The sequence below is a fragment of the Dermacentor albipictus genome, chromosome 3 (genome assembly GCF_038994185.2).
Source record: "Dermacentor albipictus isolate Rhodes 1998 colony chromosome 3, USDA_Dalb.pri_finalv2, whole genome shotgun sequence".
Classification (NCBI taxonomy): domain Eukaryota; kingdom Metazoa; phylum Arthropoda; class Arachnida; order Ixodida; family Ixodidae; genus Dermacentor; species Dermacentor albipictus.
Genome location: NC_091823.1, coordinates 119,327,003 through 119,349,905, shown reverse-complemented (window position 1 = coordinate 119,349,905; position 22,903 = coordinate 119,327,003). Strand labels below are relative to the sequence as shown.

Below are 22,903 nucleotides of genomic sequence, written 5' to 3'. Positions count from 1 at the left end.
ACAAAGCACATTGTAAAATTTTTAGTCAGGCAATAACAAGGGAAAACACAGCAGGGTGATAATCTCTCATTGACAGAATTAATTATTTTTACTTAATAGCAAAAATTTAAGTTGTGGGCTTTTATTGTTCCAAAGCAACACTATGAGGGATGAGGAATGCTGCAGTGAGGGCCTAATGAATTCTTATCACCTGCGGTTCTCTTATGTTAGCAAACGCTCATCTATTTGCATTTAGATATCTTCCTCAGAATGCAGCTGCCACTACTGAGGTACGGAACCTGCAGTCTCATGATCAAGAGCAGAACACCCCCATTAGCCATGAGCCACCGTGGAGGGTCTTAATAAAAAATGTTTTCTAAACACGTTTTCAGGTTGTCGCACTACTAATCATGATTTCTTTATGGTAGTTTTGATAAAAATATGGCAAGTTTGCTGTGCATAGTTTCTATATGAATTTTAAGTGCTAGAAAAAAATAAATATCAGCTGTGAGTTACTTTGTATCATGGACCATAAGAGCTATGGCCAGTTAGCGCAAATCGACATAAAAATAAGGGGAGAAAGAGGCAAGGTAAGCGCTAACTCTCAAGTGTTTATTGGGGACACAGGTACATTAAATGCATACCAAAAACCTACGAACATGCATTTACAAGCACGCATTACCGCACCCACATAATATGTTTTCAATAAACTGACTCTCCAAGAGAAAGAAAGTAACTGATGTGTTGCTGATACATGAAGCCCCAAGTTACCCCACTCTAGTGGGGTAACTTTGTGACAGTTGGCGTGTCACAAAGTTACCCCGCGAAGTATCAACATGTCAGCTTCCTTTCTATCACCTTAAACAAACTGACTTGATTACATTTATATTACAGTTTATTTTAGCCTACATATTAACAATCAGAAGTACATACCTGTTTTCGCTGTTTTTCTCGTGTGGACGGTTCGAGCACACACGGTTCACGGTGCTTCAACAATGCGCGCTAAAGCACCATTCAACCTGTCGGTGTCTAGAGTGGCTCGAAAGCGCTGGAATTTCGACCGGCTGCCGCTAGGTGACACGGCATGTCAGGCGAGCTTGTTGAGTGGCTCATAGCTTTTCGGTGGCACCTGGTCGTGGCGCGAGATTTAAAATACAGAAAACCGAGCGCGTGTCACAAAGTAACCCCTGCAGTCACAAAGTAACCTCATTTTACGGTAGGTGGACTCTTACAGAATGTCTCCCCTGATGTGACCATATGACTATGGAGGAGAGTAGCGCAGCCGGTTGCCAGCGTCGGTAAAGTGGCGCAACATAACATGCTTGGTCACTCGTCTTGTAGCGCTTGGAGGCACCTTGCCGGGTTGACGCGTGGCAGCTCGGTAGAAGAGGAAGCGGGGGAGCTTCGTGCCTTCGAAGGTAACCACCGCCGCCGTGTAGTCGCAGAGTTCACGAACCACAAGGATGGTTCCTTGGGGCCAGTGAAGTTCTGACTTGATCTTTTGAGGGGTCTCGGCGGGGTTGATGGTGATAACCCCGCTGCACGTTTCCCCGCAAGGCTTGGCGGGATTTTGGGCGGGGTGGCTGCTAGTCCCTCGCCGGTAGCTGGAAACCTTTGAGGACATGTTGAGCCTTGGGCAGTATGGTGGTGCTGCAGATGATGTTCTGGTGCCAGATCGGCCACACTTGGACTTGTGTGCTGGTCGGGTAATCCAGGTAAACCTGGATTACATAGCCCACACGATCGGCCGGGAGGAAGGTTCGAAGCGCGCAAGGAACGCAAGGCTTCAGGACCTTGATGTAGTCGTCTCGGGAGAGGTGAGGAGTCTGACGGGGACGCCACTGGCATTGCTTCGCCGACAGCGAGGGAGCAGAGGTACGCGCTCCGTCTGTGGGACGGCGCGCACCTGTGCCTTGTGAAGCTGCGGAGTGGCGGCCAGTTGCGGTGTCGCGTTGCAGGGATGTGGGCTTGGAGTTCGCTTGCTTGCGTTCCGAGATGTTCACCATATCTTCGAGGTATTCGTTATCCGAGGGCCCAAGTTGGTCGTTGGAAAAAGTCTCCATCCTAAGCACTTGCATTGAGGCAGGGTCGTAGCCCATAACCACGGTGGCTGCCGCCATCGTCGGGCAGAGAGCCACGACGAGGGATGCTAGGCGTAATGAAACAGCCTAGCGAGGTGGCGGGGTAGCGGGGAGTCCAAACGGTCTCTCAAGGCGCCGAAAATGGGCCCACCTGGACGAAAGTGGTATCCCGGTAAAGCTCAAAGCTTGGCGATAATAAATTGGGAAGCCAAATTGGGAAAATTGGGAAGCCAAATGAAGACATTGCGATTGCATGAGCAATCAATCTCTGCTCCTCCTTTTCCGTAAGAACAGGTTGACGACCAACTTTTTGAGCCGGTCGATCGACTAAACCCCGAGCCTGTTTGGTCTTCAGCCACAAGGCGTTCCGATGAATATTGAACCTAAGAGGAAAAACAAACAACACATAAGACAGGTAACGGTAACGTAAGCTAACGGTAATGCGTAGGTAAGGACCTAAAAACAAGAAAAAGAAATGTTTTAATAGTACTCAAGAACCTTTCAGGTGCTGTCCTCAATGAAAATTTCTTTGAAAGGACCAACTGAACGACATTATTCAATGTTTCTTCGGTACAATTTTGGTACGGCCGTGCACCAAGCTTCCTTTTATAATTCCTCATATCTCTTAAACGCTGCAAAATGAACATATAATTTAAATTAAATACAGACGTACCCTATTGCAAAACCCAGTGCCACTGGACCCAGTGCGCCTGATTATGGGCCCAGTAAATGCTGGCATGCTGGGACACTGGCACACTGGGGTACTGGGATGCCAGCGCACTGGGATGCCGGCATACTGGGATGCCGGCACACTGGTACGCCCGCACACTGGGACGCCCGCACACTGGGACGTTGGTGTGCTCAGCCATGGCATTTTAGCAAAGGCACATGGCTTGCACCCGCATCATGACAATGTATGAGAAATGACATCAATTTCTGAGGAAGTTATTTATTTGAAAAAAAGATTAAAATAGGCCGCTTCAAGCCACAGTTTTTGCGCGCTGGCCTATTCGAGCGCTCTCCGCAAACAAATCCCGGATCGCTTTCCGAGCTTGCGCCCGCCGCTTGCCTCCGGGGTTGTCGCTGGGAGTTTCCACAATAAGCTTTTCCACTACATCTGAAAAATGTATGCACCAGATTACATACGCATGTAGACCCATTACATATGCATGTAATATGCATTACATATGCATTACATATGCATATGCACCCATTACATATGCATGTAGACTTCAACTGTATTGAAGTCTACATGCAAACAGCCTTTGTAAAAGGAATTCTGCAATAGACCGTGCAACAAATTAAATGTCCCTATATAAAGCTACTTTCACCAAACCTTCACATTACGCATGCAAAGATGTTCGAACCCTTCTTGTCGCTTATGCAATACCAGCAATGAGCTTAACCATTGGACATAATTAAGAAAATTTAGAGACACGTACGTAGGAGTTTGCAAATTGTGCAAGCTTCTGCAAAAAACACACTTTTGTTATACACTGTGCAAGCACCCTCTTTGGCTGCGAGAGCATGGTTGCATTTGCTAATAAAATATCTGGTCTCCACATCATATAACCAGTATGCAAACCGTATATAACTGTTCCAGCTATTGTAAAGCACACGTTCATAGATACTGCAGACACTAAAAGGGGGCATGAATTTGTGCAGTGTTAGTTACTCATTATGGCAGTCACCTTATTAGGCGTCGCCTGCTGCTTCCCAATGGTGTCGGAATTTTTCCAGCTGGAATGGCATGTCAACGAGCGAATCCTCAGCTCGCTCACTGTCCAAAAAAAAAAAAACGTGCCATTTCTCTGGCCACATTCGTCTCGTGGCCAGCCTTCATTATGTATGCCAGCTTGTTTTCAGGCATAGTTATGCCTGGCCCAAGGTGTACCTACAAGCATGAAAAAGCATGAAAACAAAGCACATTGTAAAATTTTTTAGTCAGGCAATAAGGGAAAACACAGCAGGGTGATAATCTCTCATTGACAGACTTAATTATTTTTACTTAATAGCAAAAATTTAAGTTGTGGGCTTTTATTGTTCCAAAGCAACACTATGAGGGATGAGGGATGCTGCAGTGAGGGCCAAATGAATTCTTATCACCTGCGGTTCTCTTATGTTAGCAAACGCTCGTCTATTTGCATTTAGATATCTTCCTCAGAACGCAGCTGCCACTACTCAGGTACGGAACCTGCAGTCTCATGATCAAGAGCAGAACACCCCCATTATTTGAAGTAGTAGCTACTTCTGAGCTGGGAGGTGGCGTTCCACTGGGCATCAGCCCGTTCCTCTTGCAGCACGTCTGAAGGAATGACAAACTTCACAAATTCCATTTACAGAAAGTTGAGAGTTGAACCTCTCCACAAAGAAGAGGACGTTACGAAATGACATGGTATCAATGGATTTGACATCCGCAACTCGTGCATTAATCAGTGCACTGTGAGCCAAAAGAAATCAGAGCCGAATGTAATCACAAACAGTGACCACGTGTTTCTGAAGAGCCTCGGCTTAAGTTTCTCAACAGTGCGTTTAGCTTCTTGTCCGACCACAATGTCTCGATCATCCTTCTGCGCAGCTCGGCTCTGGTAGTCAATCGTCTGCAGGTTCGTGTGCTCCTTTAGCAGGCCTGGCCTCACGAACCTTGAAAGGAGGTCTTCAAGAAGCCCAAAGAGCAGCGATCGCAGCAACTGTATTTGAGGAGCTTGCGCTTGCACGCGGCAGTTCAATGTCTCAAAGGCAGGGATAATGATCTTTAAAAAAAGACAGCAAGCTTTGTTGATCAGAGCTCGGGAACACAAACAACCGTTCCTCACGTGTTATGCATGGTGCCCCTCGAGTCTTGTCTTCCACATCAGCGGCCTTAGCCTTTTTCACTGTCACTGGTGTACTCTCTGCTGACGTTTTTCTCTTCTGTTTGCACAGGATGGGCTCCGGTTGTACAGTTACCGCTGACCCCACTGGTGTCTTCGGAATTTGATAGTAAGACAATAACTGCGGGCTTGTGGCTTCTTTATCTCATGAAGGAAAAAGCTGAACAGAGGTGCCCACTGGTCCAGTAGCCTTTGCAGGCATTTCCCAAGCGACAGCCACAGCCACAGACAGCCGACGGGAGACAAGACGCCGCTTTTTCAGCCGCAGTTTTGATCAAATGGCATAGACAACCAATTTTTATAACATTTTCATGGGCCTCCGTCAGCACTGCCGCTACGCCATTTTTTCCCCACAACATCACGTTGGCGTTCTCGGAACCAAACGCTATGCAATTGGCTAATGGTATGTTCAACGAATGAGGGCATCATAATCATTCTGGCAATGTTGCGCCCAGTTGAATGTCCCTCCAGGGTGCTCAGCGCAAGCGGTTCGTTCTCGATTAAGCCCGATTCATTTACGAAATAGGTGACCACGATCGGGTACAGCTGTGCTTGGCTATCGTTACTGCCATCTATGGCAACTGCAAACACTTGTTTTTTCAGGGCGCTCACTGTGCTTTCCTGTGCGTGGGAGCCATCTCGCCGACAATTGCTGTAGTCTTAGCCCTAGAACATGCGTAGCGCTTCGCAACATCTGACTTCAGAACATTTTCCTCAGCAGAGGTCCCACGTGTTCAGAGGCGCTCAGCGGTAGAGCAGTTCCATTGAAAAACGTGAAACATGGCATCACATTAGGCACTTTCGATCGCAGTAGAGATATCTCAGATCGATCGCGAGTGGGCTTGCGCAAAACGGCCAACCACATTCGAGAAATTCGTCCTCGATTGGGCTTGAACGCGATCGAAAGTGCTCGGCTGCTTATGAGCCGGTAAGGAAACATTTTCAATATTGGATCTGTGCTCTTAATTCCGCTTTGCTATTTGCTGACGTAGTTCATGTATTGTAGTGACTGGTATACGGTGTACATTTATATTTGACAACCACCCAAACAAAGACGAGAAGGATGAATTAAGGTAGGAACACACATGAACGCTGACTCAACTAGAAGTTTATTCGTGAAGACAAAGATTTTAAACACACTGGCCAACTTCACAAAGAAAAAGCCATGGATGCGCAGCAGAAACAGCCCGGCACAACAAAAAATGACCGAAAGACGTCGTGTAGAATAAACATGTGCGTCAAAAACTAACTAAAACATCAAAACTGAAAGGTTTGTCCTGTAAGTGATATTAACGAGAAGTACTGCAGCAACTCTTTCCCACTAATGGTCACAGAAATCTCGCTTATGAATTTGTCTTCGTGATCAATAAATAATGCTTCCATAAGTCCTCCCCGCAGGGGCGTCTGCGTCAGCAGGCGTTTGGTGTGTTGCGACACCACGTACCCGAGCACACGAGGGTTGGACCCTCCCGCGTGTAGCCGTGCGCGGCTTAGCCGTGTCTGGGGAAAGGGGCATCCTGGAGGTTGAGCCGATGCTGGGTGTCTGGATTTTTAAGGCCCCCCGGCGGAGGCAACACACCTCTTTGGCCTCTGCTTCACATAGACGGCACCCCCGGACTGACCCTGTCCCCAAATTGACTCTGTTCGTGCTGCTGTTTACAGTGCGCACGTATCACTTGGTTAGGCTGGTAAACATTCTCACAAACAGAAGTAAATGCCTCCCCTCAAAAGATAGCCCATCCTTTACTACTAAACGTCAGAGCAAATCGAAAGTAAGCCTTCACAGCGTCCATGCGGCAGCTAGTACACCACAGAGCAGGACAAAAAATAGTTGAAAATCCGACTTGATGGAGAGTGGCAACAGAGATGCAAGCTTGCTAGTGAATCAGCCACATATCAACGGCTGTCTCTTCCACGACGCCAAGGTGCTCTTGACGTAGAACACTTTAGCACCTGGGAATTTGCTGCATGCGTAACCTGTTAGAAGGGAATGCGGACAGAAAATGTGATTACGCGGATTAAGAATCTGCCACACACTGCACATAACTACGCACGAAATAGAAGTACACACTATACTGGCAAGTAAAAATTTGCTACTCTTTACGAGTGCCGCCGAGAAAAGCAAGAAATGGGTTGCTACGGTAAATGTTAGCTAAAACAAGCACAGCGATGTTTCACATCGGGGAAAAATATTCGCGGCTCTCTCGCAGAACCAAAGACCACGCGACAGTGCATAGCCGATACCAATCAGATATCGAATCTTTGGGTAAAAGTCCAGCAGAAGGAATAACCTAAAGATACGCCGAGAGCGATGCGAGCGTGAGCGTGCCTGTACGAGTTTGCCTGGTTTTTTCTCTTTCGTGAATCTCTTTTGATATTTTTTTGAATAGTTCATCTAATGTATTATAGAATTTATTCACAATATTTTCTATATCATCTGTAGAATTAAGGTTCCTTGTCTCTTTTTCCCAGTCGATGTTTAGGAGTTCTTCTAGTGCTTTTCTTTCTCCTTCCTTTGTTGTTTTAAATACTGGAGAGCATTTTGACCCACATAGTTGATTTTTTATGTATCTATGATCGCTTCCAGTTGGATCTTCAGTAACTTTCCATCTTTTTATATCTGTGTACATACTTGAAGATACCATTGTTACACCGATCCAACTTTTTCCTCTGTTACAGTCAAAAGTGGGTTCACTATTTCTATTATTTAAAATTATTAGTTCATTTTTAATTATGAATTCAAGTAGTTCCTCTCTATCATATGTACTGTTACCTCTCCATGTAATATTCTTCGAGTTAAAATTTCCTGTAATTATTATATTCCTCGTGCGTGCTGTTTGCATTATTTCCTCAATTCTAGCTAAGAGATGCTGTATTTTTTCTTTGGGAGGGAAATAACAGTTAATAATTAAGGTGTCCTTATTATTTAAGTTAGTTTTAAATGCCACTATTTTGTCGTCTAAGATTAAAGGGAAACCTTGAATTTTTTCTGAATGTATTATTGCTGCGGCTTTCGGGTTATCTTTTGAAGCTAATATCTTATGTTTCATTGGGAAACCAATAATTTTTCCTTTTAGGTGATAAGGTTCTTGAATTAATAAAATATCATGTGACTTATCTGTTTGATATTGACTTAGATTGATTTGCTTTAAATGCTCTTGCCAAATTAATTTGAATTATTTTAAGTTTTTCCTTGCCTAAAGTTGTCTTTATGGATGCCAATTTCTTTTTTTTCTATACAACAAACACAAAATTGAAAAAGATAAAATAGAGATATTAACAGTACTTACTGTTTTACCTTTCGAAAAGTAATTTACTCCTGCAATCTACCGTCACCGATTGTTCTTACCACGTCTTGCTGAATTGTTCAGTACGAGTCCCGTTGAGACTCCAGGCGAGAACGCCATTCTTTTGCTGTTGGGCATTCTTTGTCCTCCATTGAATGTGTGGAATCTTCTTTACCCTCTCTATGGCATGCTGGGCAAAATTGGTCTTCTGGCCGGCACTGCTCTGGTGGATGATTCCTTGCGCAATAAATGCAACATCTCACATTGCTCCTGCAATATTTTTCAGGATGCCCAAACCTTGCGCAAAATCTACAGATTACTCGGTGATTGTTGTCATAGAGAGCGACTTTAAGCCAACCAATGTTGTGGGAGTCTGTTTTTAAGTTGTTTCCAAATGCTTACTGTCGTCTTGATGACTGTGATGTTATTTTGCTTCCTGTTCACATACTGTGTTATCACCTCGATGTCGGAGGGACTTCCTGTGAGCTGATTTTGGGCCTTTTTTTGGAACGTCCTGTTTTTCTGTTCCCTGATCAATCCCTACAATCTTGAAGGAAGGTTTCTTTGGGTTTGCGACGTGAATTTCAATCTTGGAGGCTTCGGGAAGCCGCTTTATCTCTGCTTGGATGACCTCCATTGCTCTTTTGTTAGTCGAAGTGATTCGAACTCGAGGGCCCTGTGTTTTGATTTGGGCATTTGTGAGGTTGAAAGAGGCTGGATCTATGTTCTTTGTTACTGTCTCCACTATCTGTTTTGGAGTTAGCGCTTCGTCTGGGCTTGACAACAAGATAGATGACTCACATTCGGTGTCCATCGTTCGGGACCCTTTGGCAGAGTGATGCTTTCCTACCACTTATGAGTAGGTTGGCTTGTCCGAATGGGTTCTGTCCTTAAGTAGTTCGAGATGCGTGCTGAGGGCCTCTTTTTGCAATGCGAAATCAAAAAGAAGTGTTTTCACTTCCTGAAATGCTGTCATTAGTTCGGCGCATGTTGCTGATTTTGCTCCTTCACTTTGTGCTTGCATGAGAGCCTTGTAGAAAGTTGTTTCATTGACATGAATGTCCGTTGTTATTTGCCTGATTTTCCTTGTCGATGCCTCGTCACAATCACGGTTTGCGTGAGTGCTACTGCTTTGTTTATCCAGCCTTTGCGATGCTTCGCCCACCTCGTTGTGATCAGCTTCATTCGTCACAGTACTGTCGGACGTTTCGTCTTCCGAGTCCAGGTGAAGTGGGCCCGTTTTCTTGCCTGTCCTATAGTGATGCTTCCCTGCATACACTGACTGTTCGTCTTCGCCCTGCGTAAGGTCTTCTGTAGAGTCCCAGTCTACGTGTTCATCTCATGCGTCTTGTGAATAGTTGGGACTGGGAAGGGATGTTTCAGAGGATTTATGTTTGGCGTCTTTCAGGAGATGTGCTTTGTTCAGTGGTTTCTTGGAGATTGACGATGATCCCACATTGCGTGGGTTTTCCTTGTTGTTGGAGAATTGAGCTTCTCCGTTGTTTATCCCGTGAGGCTTGGGCAACTGCGAGGTCTTTGTTTTCGATGATTTCCCCATTTTCTTTTTTTTTCGTGCTGGTTTACTCAGGTCACTTCATCGATTTATTTGAATTCTTTGTTGTTAAACTCTGGATTCTTTTTTCAAAGTGCCCCTTTGAAAATGAGGATGCTTGCAACGATTTCTGGTTGCGCATTCTTACATCATGTGTTTTGAGTTTGATGTATGTGAACTCATAAAATGTGCACAACTGCCTCTTTGTAAGATGGAGATGCTTCACTGCAATGCCAAAATTTGTCTGTGAAATGCACAGTTTTATTAAATATAGGTTGTCCCTGCTCTAGTGCCTTCTGCTCCTTTGCAAACCGTGGATGTCTCACCGCATGGCTCAAGGTTGTCCGTGCCCTACAGGTATCCAAGCGTTGGCTCCTTGCCCACACTCTTAGTACACCGGGATTCCCAACATGGCAGCCCCCACAGACAAAGAGTGGAAAATACCCAACGTTTGCATGCAAATTCCAGCAATTCAACAATCAACACGTGCAAACTGATACTTGGGAATTGTTCCTGGGTGTCTAATGAATACGTGTGTGTAAATATTTTTTTGTCTATTGCACTTTATAAGGGCAGATGGGAAAGGATTTCTTTTCTATGTGATGCGGTGCTTGAATTAGCCTCGGTGTGTTTGCACAAGTTTGACAAAGAAAATATGCAAATTGTTGAAATATTCACCTAAACTATTAGTGCATATATGGAGTCTACCCTGCAAGGAAGCCGTAGGTGAAATTCTAGGTCTCCAAGTTGGGTATTTATCAAGATGGCAGCGGATTGAATACGCTTTTTCCTGCACCCGGCAATTGCCTATATGAGCCCCCACTACAGTGGCTACAAGGGGGAAGTGTGAGGAGCGCGCCCGGGCAGGCGAAGCGCTTTGGAAGGAAAGGGGCAGATGGCGCTGCAGCGCGCATACACGTCAGATTCTTCGGCTGCAGCGTTGGTAAACGCGTGTTTTATACGCGGCGGACGCAGTTTTTCTTTCGTCATGTTTCCATGGCTCTCACTATATTACAGAAATCGGTTCTGCTGGACACTTGGTTGTACAAGAGAGCCGGAAATATTACTGAGTTAATTCCAAATTGAGCAGAATGTCAAGAGAAAGCAGACTTACCGTTTCCATGTTGGATCGCCCAACAGCGTAGATTATTTCGCGACGGGTTGATTTCTGCTGTACTCGGACAAAGCACCACATGTTCAAATGCGCAAAATTTCTGAATAAAGCTTTATTTTGCTAAGCTGCTCTGGTAGCGGCAAAATAAAATGATTTCCTGGTACTTGGGAGTGAAACCTCTTCCAAACAGTCCTTAGGTAACCCGCCTCAGTTTCAAGTGCTTCTTTTTTTCCCGCGATGATTCCCTCTCTTTGTTAAGGGATTTCATGTAGAAATGAAGGCGTGTTAGCAGGAAAAACTTGGTGATGTGGTTGGTAATACTCAGCCCATGAAGTTCACAGCCAATCAAGACATTGTTCTTCCTGAGACAGCATGTCAGCTGATCAAGGCTGTCATAGTGCAGTTGGTTGTTGCTAAACCACATAGAAAAGGTGAGTTCTAACGCCTCTACAAACGAGAAAAGTTCGTGGGATGGGTAGAGCAGACCACCTTTGTCACAAAATTTGGTAAATGTCGAGAGTTCTTTGTTAGCATTCTCCGGATTCACGAGAAGCTGATCAAAACAGTCTTTGCAGTGAGTTTTCAGGATGGTCTTTCGTGCAACATACCCTGCAATGTAAAACACCAGGCGGCTGTCGCTCGTTTTTTCATTGTACACATGGTCAGAGAGAAGCTCAGATTTCTGGAGCCTTTGTGAAGCATCTTCTATCTGTCCTCTGTCAAGAAGTTCATCCACTTCACCGCCTGCTTCCTTCTCACCCAGCAAAAACTGCAGGGTGCCTCCTTCACAGTTTCCGCTGCTCGGCGCTTTCACTAAGTTATAAAAACTTAGGCAATTAACAGTGATGAGGAACTGGGTTGCGTTGGGGTGGTCATTACAGCCGGAAAACTGACGTATGACGCCAAACAGTTTTTCCAGGCTATCCTGACAAAGGCGGCTTGTCAGCAAGTACTTGTACCCAAGCTTGTCATGGACATACTTTAACAGATCTAATGTTGCATGGAGGGTAACCCTCAGTCCTTCAGCTGTGCTTGCTGACAAAAAACCTACTCTGGAAGGTGCCAAGGATCTTTCCCATTTGTTAAGGTACTCGATGAAATCTTTGATGTTTTTCTCTTGAATGGACCCAAGTCTTAGAGCTTCGGATGGAATACGTGCTGTCATCGCCTCTATTAGCTTGGCCATTGTGCTGACAAATGCCTCAGTTGCTGCTGGGTCACCCCAATTCCTTTGAATTTCATTCTTGTAAAAGAAAAGGCCACGAACGACTTCTGAGCTGAAAAGTTGGAATGCTAAGTTCACCCTCATTTTCTCAAAATTATTGGGCTTCACGTGGCATGCACTAATTTTTGGCATGACCTTGAGGGTGACTGCACATTTATCTTCCTCGTGTGCCACCCTGATGTGCTCAATGTAGGCAGCACCATCCGGAGTTTTGTAGAAGCACTTCAGGAAACCGTTCCTTACGCATTTTATCAAGTGGGGAAAATCTGACATAAAAAAAAGACGTCTTTCTTTATCAACAGGATGAGCAACCGACGACTTCACACAGCTCGAGGAACCAGATATTCCAAATATGCGCCACATAGAGCGGTTCCATGAAGCGCCATCAGCTGTCACAAAATCAACCTTCAGGCCAGCTTTTTCGGCAAGAATCACAGCTTCTAGGACGATTTTCGACAACAGAGCTGCCTTTACATTGCCCCTTGAGGCAAAAACACCAAGTATTTGATGCCAAGAACCGCTTAGAGGTTGAAACATGACCACTAGACCGTGATCACAAGGCACATGTTTCTCACTTTCGGGGGTGAATTTTCCTAAGTCCACAAGTCCCTCAATCTTTCCCCCTCCAACTACACTGAAACACTCCGACAGTTTCATCTCATCTATTATCAGGCCACCGTGGCACCTGAATTCATCCATGGTCTTCGTTTTCTTGCCAATCCCTGCAAGCACAAGGGAGTTGAAGCCAAACCCGCTCTTATACTTCCGCATATATGTCTTCAAGCAGGTTCTGTTCGGGAGTGTTAGTATTCCCTCTCTTCTGACGTGCTCGTAGAGTCTTGGACTCTTCATGCGCATTATAATGCACTCGAGTAGCCAATCTGGGTTGTATTTCATCCCTCTCAGTGATTTGCGACGAGCTGCCTGAAAACACTGCAGTACCGCGAGCCTTTGCTTAGGTGGAAGAGCTTTTAATCTGTCTTCCAGGACGCTCTCTTCCAGTTCTACACTCTGCCTCTCAAGATCCTTGATGGTTTGTGTGTAGACTGACAACTTGGCCTTGAGTCGCCGAACAGTTTGCGTTTGAAGTTTTTTCTTCCTTGAGAGTCTGGGAGCTGAATTCTGGCTACGACGCTTTTTTGATCGCTGGTTCAAAAGAGCTTTTCTTAGATGCTTGCACATCACACATGGCCTACTGTCATGCGCTACACCACGACACTTTATGCTTGAAATGATTGCGTCAAAAAAGTGAAATTTCTTGCTTCCCAACGCAAACGGAAATTCATCGACTGTGCCGGCTCCAACACAGACTTCCATGCTGTCGACCTCTTTCAAAAGAGATGTAGGATCGGTGGATGACAGCCCCGACTGGCGCACTCCCTTTAAAAAAACATCTTGTTTCACACAGTTCGCTTCTTGTGAAAACACAACCAGCTTGCTTGCATATAGGACCCGTTTATCCTTCCCTGGTTTGCACACACTGTAAGCCACAGTCAACGGCGAAGGGTTCAACGTGTGCATGCCCCACGAACACGACGGTAAAGTGAGGTCCTGAAACGAAGCTGTGCAGTACGGAACCTCCTCGAAGCCCACACTCACAGAAACGGCACTGTCTTCTGCACATTTCTTCTTGGCTGGAGCTGTGGGTTCAGGCTTTGCGGGCCGCTTCCTGTCAGGCGGCAGTTGCTTCGATAAATACTTTGGTAGGTTTGGGAAAAGCGTGGGCACAGCTCCAGGAAGCAACAGAGGCCTGCTTCTTTCGATTCGGACGAGCTCTCCATTCACTGTGTGCTCAAAGTACCTTGAAATGTACCTTGTGTCGAAATGAAGCTCGCACACCGCAGAGTTCTTCTCGAGTTGTTTGTCAGCACGCGGTATAGCCCGCTGCCACTGCGCCAACGCCAGTTCATTCTTGGGTACACCAAACAGCGACAGTTTCATCTTGCACGATTTGTAGCCAGTAGTGCACCCAGGCACAAAACAGTGGCTCTGTTTTCTGGGCATCACCACACATACAGCGCACAAGAAATAACTCACACAACTGCCGGCAAAGCCGAGAGAAACACGTGCAGCACAGCTCACGCCAGCGTATGCCACCGCGCCTTGCCCATCGACTGACGTGCAAACGTCGTCGAGCGCCGCCTGTCGGATCCTCCTCAAAGGCCTCAGTGGACCGCATACGGCGAGCGGCGCGCTGCTCACACTTCCCCCTTGTAGCCACTGTACCCCCACACATGGGAATTAAAAACTGCTAATAATTACAAACTATGGTGCCAATCTTTATAATTTTGGTATGCTTGCGCTCCTGGGATGTTCGCGAATCTATTTCAATAGCTTAGAATGATGTAGAAGAGGATTTACTGCCGTTTTTCGGCAAAAGATCAGGCGCGTTGTGCACGCGGGTCCGCTCGCTTGGCCCCCTGGTGGTGGAGTGACCATGTCGGGACTGTCAGGCCGACCCCTTCACCCACATCGCGAGCCTTCTGGACTCCCCGTAATTGGTCAGAAAGTGATTCACTGTGTAGCATTTGCCGCCACCATTCTTGTTCCTTGTCACAGTCTGTGAAGACCGCGGGGAAATGCCAAAGAATGTGGTAAAGAGTAATGATGCCATTGCACTTATTACAGTTGGTTTGAGTTACCCTCTCCGGATAGATCCTGTTAACCGATAATCCCACCCGATCTGTGTGCAGAACGTCGCGTGCACGCCCTTGCGCGTTTTGCACGGTGGCGTCTACGCAGCGAGCTAGCTTCGTGCACGCGTACTTCGTGTGTGTGTGAGTGGTTTTAAAGGGGGAAAAAGAAGAGATAAGTACAGCGCTGTTACGGCCTCTCGTGCGAGGGCACCTCCACGGCGCTGTACGGGTGAGGGGAAAGGGATAAAAAGGCTGTACGGGTGAGGGGAAAGGGATAAAAAAGGTAGCGAAGAAAACAGAGTATAATTGTGAGAGATAGCCCAGCGGTAAGGTACGTCAGGAAGGCGCGGCGGCTATAGCCGCTCGTACGTCAGTTCGGCGCCGTCCAAGAATTCAAGCAGCGCCGCGAAGGCGCGTCCGGTCACCGATGAGTGCGCCGCCGGGAAGAGAAGCGCCTTGGTGCTGTCGCACGGCAGGCCAAGGCGACGGTAAGCGCTCGTGAGCGTGTCGCGCTGCACGGAGTACTCTGGGCACCGTAAAAGCACGTGCTCTAAGTCCTCCACATCGGCGCACTTGAGGCAAAAGGGGGTCCCCGTACCTTGCAAGCGGTGTATCCTTGCCGCGGTGCGGTAGCAGCCGATGCGGAGGCGAAGCAGCAGCGCCCGGTCTCGTCTGTGAAGTCCCGTGCGTGGTAGCAGCTTCGGCGGGTTGCCACTGGCGACGCGAGCATCCGGGTGTCTCGCACGCAACATGCCAGCCACGGTGTGACGGGTGACATCGAAGGGAGTCACGACGAGCGATCGAGGCACCGACGCCGTGTGGGTGTCCCTCGCGAGCCGGTCCGCTTCCTCGTTCCCGTGTATGCCGATGTGGCCAGGCACCCACTGCAGAACGAGGTCGCATCCCTGCTCGCAAACGCCGTGCAACTTGCGTAGGAGGCGCTGAATTAGCGATGATCCCTGGTCGGCCCTGGCCAGCATGTGCAGTGCCGCGCGGGAGTCCGTGAGGATAGCCGCCGCAGGGATGCGCCGCCGGAAGATCAGCTCGGCCGCCAAGTCGATGGCCGCCAGCTCCGCGTGCGTTGATGAGACCGCGCTCAACACGCGGCACTGACTCTGCGCCGGGATGTCAGGAGCGATGCACGCAGCAGCGGCCGCACCGTCCCGTAAGACCGAGCCGTCGGTATACACGAGCACCCGGCCGGCCAGCTGCTCGTTGATGGTTGCAGCCGTCTCCTGTTGCAGGGCGCCGAGCGATGTGTTGCGCTTGCCTCGAACGCCAGGGACGGTCGTGCGGATGAGCAGACGACGCTCTCGATGCGGGGGCGGAGCAAGCCACGCACACGTGGCGCCGCCCCGTACGGGCGCGGTGGGTGGCGCTGGTGTAGGAGGCTGGTGCTTGGAGGTGGCCGGGGGCGATGACGGGCCGTTCCGCTCGAACCGGAGCCCGCGCGAGCCCGTGACGTGGGCTCCTTTGCACAGGATGCAGCAGGGGACGCAGACCGGGGGCTCGACTGGCTTGTGGGCCTGACCGCAGCGGTGACAGAGGGCGGACTTGGGCTTGGTGCATACATCCGCTCGGTGGCCAGGAGCCCAGCAGTTCGTGCAGGCCTCGGCTCTCGGGCGGAACGGGTGGCAGCGGTAGACCCCGCAGTTGAAGACGATGGTGGAGGGAAGAGTAGAAGTGCTGACGAAGGCGATGAGGATGGATTGGGAGCGCCCCATCTGGCGTGCGTCAGCGATGGCGTAGGGGGTGTTAACGTTCATTGACTGGAGGTCTTGGACGATCTCGTCCTGGGTTTGGGAGTCCACTGCGTTGTGTATGATGCCGCGGAGGGCGTTGTCGGGTGCGGCCATGTAGGCACGCAGGGGGTAAGATATGGCACCCAGGCGGAGTTCCGAGACTCGGAGGTAGAGGCGAGCGCGCGGCTCGGATGGGGTGCTGACAGTAAGGGAGTTGTACGGGTTTATCCGTACACGGTCGGCGGTGCGTGCGCTGGCGTAGTCGATGGTCGCACGAGTGCAAAGGATTTGGAGCAGGGCTCCGTTAGTGGTTGTGCGGAGGTCAAGCCCTCCTCCCGGTCTGTAGACAATCTTGAAGTCCTCCACTGGGAGGCTAGGTAGGGGAGCGTGACGACGGAGAGTAATAGCGCAGGCAGTCTTGGATGGTGGCGAGGCAGGCGGTGGCGAGACGACGGGCTGTTGGGCCGCGGCTGCACGGTGTGCTTTCACGGCACGGACCCAGCGTGAGTCAGCTTCAAGCTCGGCAGGGCTGATGGAGGTGTCTGCGACTTGATATTCCATGTCGGCGTGTGAGCTGTATCGACGTAGGCGGCGAAATCGGGCGGCGTCGACAGCAGGCGTTGCGCGGAACGCAGCTCCCGCGTAGGGAGAGTCCGCTTCAAAAAGGTGGTCGGTGGGAAACGGCGAGAAGGCCGCTTCCCATCTGACTCCCGACGATAGCGGCCCGGGCAAGGGCGGTCGGTGAACGTTGCGTCGTCAGGCCCCGTACACTCTCAAGTTCAACAAATGGCCACAGAGGGCGAAAAATCAATCGAGGCGCGTTTCAGCGTAAGCGCGCACGTGGAGCTACTGTAATTTGGTCGAATACTTTAATTTGTGCTTTCTATGCTAGGGGCGCTGAACATGCTGAATTTTTTACTTTACACAAACCATTGACATAAACAATCGAGGCGTCTAAGGATGTCTTGTTACCTCAAGCAAATAGGCAGTTCATTGTTTTTAAATTTGATTGTTGAAGCTGCTTTTTAGTCATAGCGTCAAGGTTTTTGTACTTGATTAACCACCGACAGCCTATTGGTATCGATGTGTTTCCTGGCCGTTGGCGTTCGAATACTGCGGCGGTAAAACCGGTAAAACATTTTCGAAAGTATGCTGGTTTCGTCTGCGAGTCATTACATAGACTTGCTGTAAAGAGGTCTACTCTTGGCAAAAAATAGTGCCTCATTTTGTTTAGGCGTTGATTATCATAATGAATGCGGTGGAGGTTGAGGGAGTACGCTTGAAGGTACGTTTTTATGCCGTTGATCTCCATAACACCGTAAGTACGCAAACCGATGTCACAGAACACCCGATGCATCATTATTGTATTTTCTCCGTCATCGCTTGTTTGCTGTACGCCTACTAATTCTTCATTTCTTCAAGTGTTGTACCCTCCTTTTGTTCTTGTTCTCTTGTGCTTCACTTACAGTATGTCGTTCCGTCAGCTGTAATGCGCATTTGCAAAACCAATACGTTTGATAAGACGCAGTGGTTATCATAATTTCACTACACATGTATTAAGCTGGCAAATATGGTTCAGATACAGATGCCTGTATGCGGACTTGCACGACGTTGATGCGGAGATTAGGATAATTATGACACCCGTAAGGAAGAGGCAGCTGACGGCCGTAAGCTGTTGAGTTCTTTCGACCAAACTACCCGGCCTGGCAGTGCTGTAAAGATGCTGTATTAAAGTGACACGCGGTGACAGGGAAATTATACTTAGCAGCCGACCGTACGTTTTGTAGCTTAGGTCTTCTTTCTTGTGCGTTTGTGCTACCCTTATTAATGAGCCATTTCTTGATTATGTTCTTGACTATGTAACCGCGTTTGTGTGGATGCGTAGACGTGTGCTTTCTGTTTGTACTTGTAAAATGCAAATAAAATATTTTTAGGCTTACTCAATCTTTGGTGTCATGTGCGTTTATTACAGTCGAGGCCATCGTGCCACCTGGAAACCGCATTCTGTCAGTAGCCCTACACGAAATGCAACAGCTGGAGCGCGGCGGCACAACTCGGGGTAACGGCGGCGTAATAAACGAAAAACCGCTTGGGATGCCCTTAAAACTCAGTTCAGAGTGTGCCTTAACTCGATATGACTCAGCGCTACATGTATTCTGCTGCGCCTCGATCGCGCTCCCACCAGTTTGGTTACTGTGTGGCAAACGTAGCGCCTACATATACACGTAGGCGCTACGTGTATAGAAAGTCTCGGTGTGCCGAGACTTTCTGCTTGCGCGCTGGGCGATGGGGAGCGGCTTCTCGAGGAATCCGTGGCCAGGGTCAGCTGGCTGTCCTCGTTGCTGCTCTCGCTGCTCGACGAGTACGAGCAGGAAGGCGGGCAGCTGCCAGAGCGGCGCGAGCTGGCAGTCTCGTCGTCGCTCTCGGTGCCGGTGGTGTCTCCACCGTCCTCCTCGTTGTCAGGGGCAGCGCGGCCGCGTCGTCGCCTCTGTGTTGCCGCTGGTGCAGTATCCCTGCAGGTTCCCGAACGTAGGAGCCTCGGTGATGGGGCAGCAGCCTCGACAGGCTGCTCGTCGTTCGTGGCGGTGGCGCAAAACTGCCGTCTCGCTTCCGCAAGAAGCAGTTTGAGCGCCGGCGAGTGCGCTGAGGTGGGGCCGCGTGGCCCCTGCACTGGGTTGTCGGAGACGGACATCCTCAGTGCAGTGGAAGAGAGCCCTGGAAGCTGGGACCTCCGACGGCGTCTGCACCCTTGGGAGCCCTAAAAAGGGCTACGCTCGAGAGCGCGGTCGTGGGTGCAGACACGGGCGGCATGGAGGTTCGCTGATGAGTTCCGCGTCATTCGCCGCGCAAACGGTGCTCGAGTGCGACGCTTAGCTCGAGGCGACAGCGCGCGGATTGGCGCTCCTTTCGCTTCTGCAAGCAACGCACATTCGAATCGGTCCAACTCAACGAGGCAGCAGAGAGTGGAGGCGTGTTTCGGTTGTCGCCTATCAAAATTGTACAGTACGCCTTCAATGGCAACCCGCCGCGCTAGATAAAGATGCTTACTGCGGTAGTTTTGGCGGTGATAAGCGATAAGGCGAGCCCGTCGGCGGCTATGTTCTTTGCCGACGTCGTCACCACACCTCTGTTCATTTGCGCTGTGTATCCGTGTACAGTCACCGTGCGGGAGCTGTGACTAATCGGTTGGCCGTTCTACGCAAATCCCGAAGAGGCGGAATATATTTTGCGGTGCGCCGCATAATTAGGCGCAACCTAAATCGAGGCTCACTTAACCGCTATCGCATAAAAGGTGATCACACTAACCGTATGGTATATGATGAGCCACTACGGATTAAAAAAAATAATTCTGATGTCCTATGTGCCAAACCAACGATCTGATTATGAGGCAGGTCGTAGTTGGGGACTCCGTATTAATTTTGACTTCCTGGAAATTTTTGCGTGCATGCAATGCACAAAGCACGAGCGTTTTTGCATCCCGCTCCTTTGGAATGCGGCCGCTGAAGGGATCGTATCCACGAGCTCGAGCCCCAAATCGCCACGGCGGCCGCCATATTTGCGAAATGCGTAAGCGTGAAGTGCAACACTGCCTTCCGGTACGAGGGTGGTACAAGTGTAGCACAGCTGCACACCTGCTGCACAATTATTTGTCGCAGTTCTCCTAAGCTCGTAGTGCCTGCCTAAATACCTTGAAAGGCAGCGCGCCTCTCAGGTATCGGAACGCGATGACAAGGGCTTAGACGGTCCACGTGAGCCCCTATGAAAGATGACGTGGCCACTGTACAAAATTGCCACTGCGCAGAGAAGCCGATCCTTATGTTCCAATTGTGTTCTCTCATACAACTTAAGGAAACGTTATTAGACAGGAACAAATTAAGCAATGCAATTTTATGCACGTGGGGCGCCGCTGTCTCTTCGCCTATCATTGTTTCAAACGAAATGACGGCGGCAGCGAGAGTTAGTATCGCGTGATTTTTGCTCCGGGTCATGCGGTTTGCTTGAAGAAAGTGAACGGTGTGCTTAACATCTCAGGCTAACATCTCTCATCTCCAACATCTTGTGTTGGAGCACTGGAAGTATTACAGCAATAAATAAAATACAAGAAACAGCACGGTACTAATAAACTACAATTTATTCATTTGGATTTCCCCGTCTTCTGACCTCTTTGATTTTATCGTACACTAGGTTGTGACAGAGTGCATGATGTCAAATTCGTCATCTGCAGGTAAAGTCCGTAGCATACCAACCATGGTATGCGCAAAATGGTGCAGTACGTTTTTCTGCTGCTCCCTTTTTTCTTGTGATGCCTTTATGTGGCTAAGACACTGAGCTGCCACAGCCAGTGTCCCAGATTCATCGTCGCAAGGACTGCAAGTGGACAACATATACGTTTTCATAATGCTCCACACAGCTTACGTCATACATTTCGCAACTTACGTCTTCTGGCTTCTTGAAGTCCTTCGATACTTTCGTGGCCTTGATGCACTGCGGAAAGATTAAAATTATTGTATATACCTCAACAATTTCAACACACCTCATTCCACAGCAAGTTCCTTGCCTTCTATTTGGAGCCTCCTGTTCCTGTGCATCTGTCTGTTGTGGCCTGCAGGAAAAATAGCACAAAGTTATGCACTGGGTAGCACATTACAAAGCTTGGTTTCCATAAGTCAACATGCAATAAAACATGATATCATTACGTTTCAGAGGTGTCACTGCTGGGAGTTCCATAAGAGCTGCTGCCTGCCTCGAAATCCACCCACCCGACCTCATGGATCTCATTCAATCAAAATTCAAGTTGGGAGTCTTCCTGGCTTCTGCTGCCACTTTCGGCAGACTTGTCTGATCTGCATCAAGCATAAATAAAAAGATTTGCTGCAGTTACGCATCTAATGCTCTGTTGATGCTGGCCAGATGTTTGTTGATGTGTAATGAACATTCGAGGCACATTCGATCAATCAGTCAATGCAGTGTAGTACAAAACGACATCACATATTACTATTGCTTTATGTTTGCATGAGTTTTATGGAATGATATTACCATGCATAAAATTTATATAATCACATGCAACAATGAAGTTGCAGGACAAAGTCAACTTACCCTCCTGTCGGCTCAAAGGCAATTTTTCGTTTTTTTCCACCCGTCCGTCTTCACACGCGTGGAGCTCGATTAATTTTCAGGCGTATGTTCAAGCTCCAGTGCACTTTAGCATACGTCTAGACACCGATAATGTATGTATTCAAGAGATAACGCGCAGTTTGTCCATGTATCAAACAAACACACATCCGCGGCTGTAAAAACGCACGGTTTGTAAATGCATATCACAAGCTGAAGCGCGGACGTTGCCGACAGAAACGCGCAACTCGACGTGATCGTCGGATTGCGTGGAGCAACGCTCAAAGTATATGTATGTTACGTGTTCAGCGTACAAGTCGCATATTATGCCTACATACGCTTTTTAAACATCGTCGTGACACCGTCGTTTTAAACCGTCGTGACAACACAACGCGGTAGATTCCTCGTTGGCTTCACCTATTCTCCTCTCACAAAAGCATTCTTTAATGGTCCCGTTTGAGTTAAAATGTTCTGAAAAGTCACGGAGAGCACCGAACGCAAAAACCCGGCCCGAGCGAAGATACTGCTCCATGAGAGCAGATCCGGTCTCAAGTACGGCCCCTACTGCAGCACCGGTATAATCAGTGATGGTATTTTTGAAGGTAGAGCGCCGTAAGGCGCGAGAAAGGTATAATCCGGGATGATTGATAAAACACAAGCGCTGCAGGCGCGAGAAAGACTGTCCGAACCACCCGTGCGAGAATAGGCGACACCAACGAGGAATTTACCCATTACGCTATTAACTAGGTGGTGTGCACTCACCAGTCACACCCAAATCCTGCGAAATCTTCTTCCATATCTCTTTCTTATAATCCGCGCTTCCTTGTACCTTGGATGACTTTTGTCGTACAGGACCGGGTACTGTTTGATGATGTCCAGCAGCAATTCCACGGAGAACACAGTTGACTCCGACATGGTGGACGCCATTTGCATTCTGATCGGCGGGATGTTTACATTCGTTCACGAGCGTTTCCGCCGGGTCGGTATCTGATTGGCTGCGGCCAAAGCGGCCAACTTGTCCGCGCGAAAAAAATCGGTCCGAGCGCGATCCGGCAAAGCGGCCGCGTATTTTCCGCAAAGCGGAAAATCCGCGGCCGCTTGGCCGCTCCGCCTTCGGTGTGAACGTGCCTTTATCGTCGTTAAAGCATTTCACTAAAATGTGCGTGATGATGTCCGAAAAGAAAAAAAAATATTTCATCAAAAAGCACGAGGCACGCGTGAACCACCGCACAACTGCAACCAAGTCCCTGAGTCAGAAAGCCGTTCACAGCTTCACTATCGTATTGAGTTATAAAAACCTTT

The 22,903-nt window shown here is 48.5% G+C and overlaps 1 protein-coding gene across 9 annotated transcripts in view; it reads left to right on the top strand.

Annotated features, from left to right (window-relative positions):
- Positions 1–22,903, top strand: part of LOC135919467 (uncharacterized) — a 283,301-nt gene that overhangs the window by 148,217 nt on the left and 112,181 nt on the right. For 2 of the 9 annotated variants that reach the window (XR_010569974.2, XM_065453300.2), the window contains one exon: positions 21,194–21,356. The exons of the other annotated variants lie outside the window; for them this stretch is intronic. Coding sequence is in view for 1 of the 2 variants with exons in the window: in XM_065453300.2 (XP_065309372.2) it covers positions 21,194–21,219 (26 nt within the window). In the remaining variant the exon portion in view is untranslated. Of the gene's footprint in view, positions 1–21,193; positions 21,357–22,903 lie in introns of those variants that run through there. 9 annotated transcript variants of the gene reach the window in all.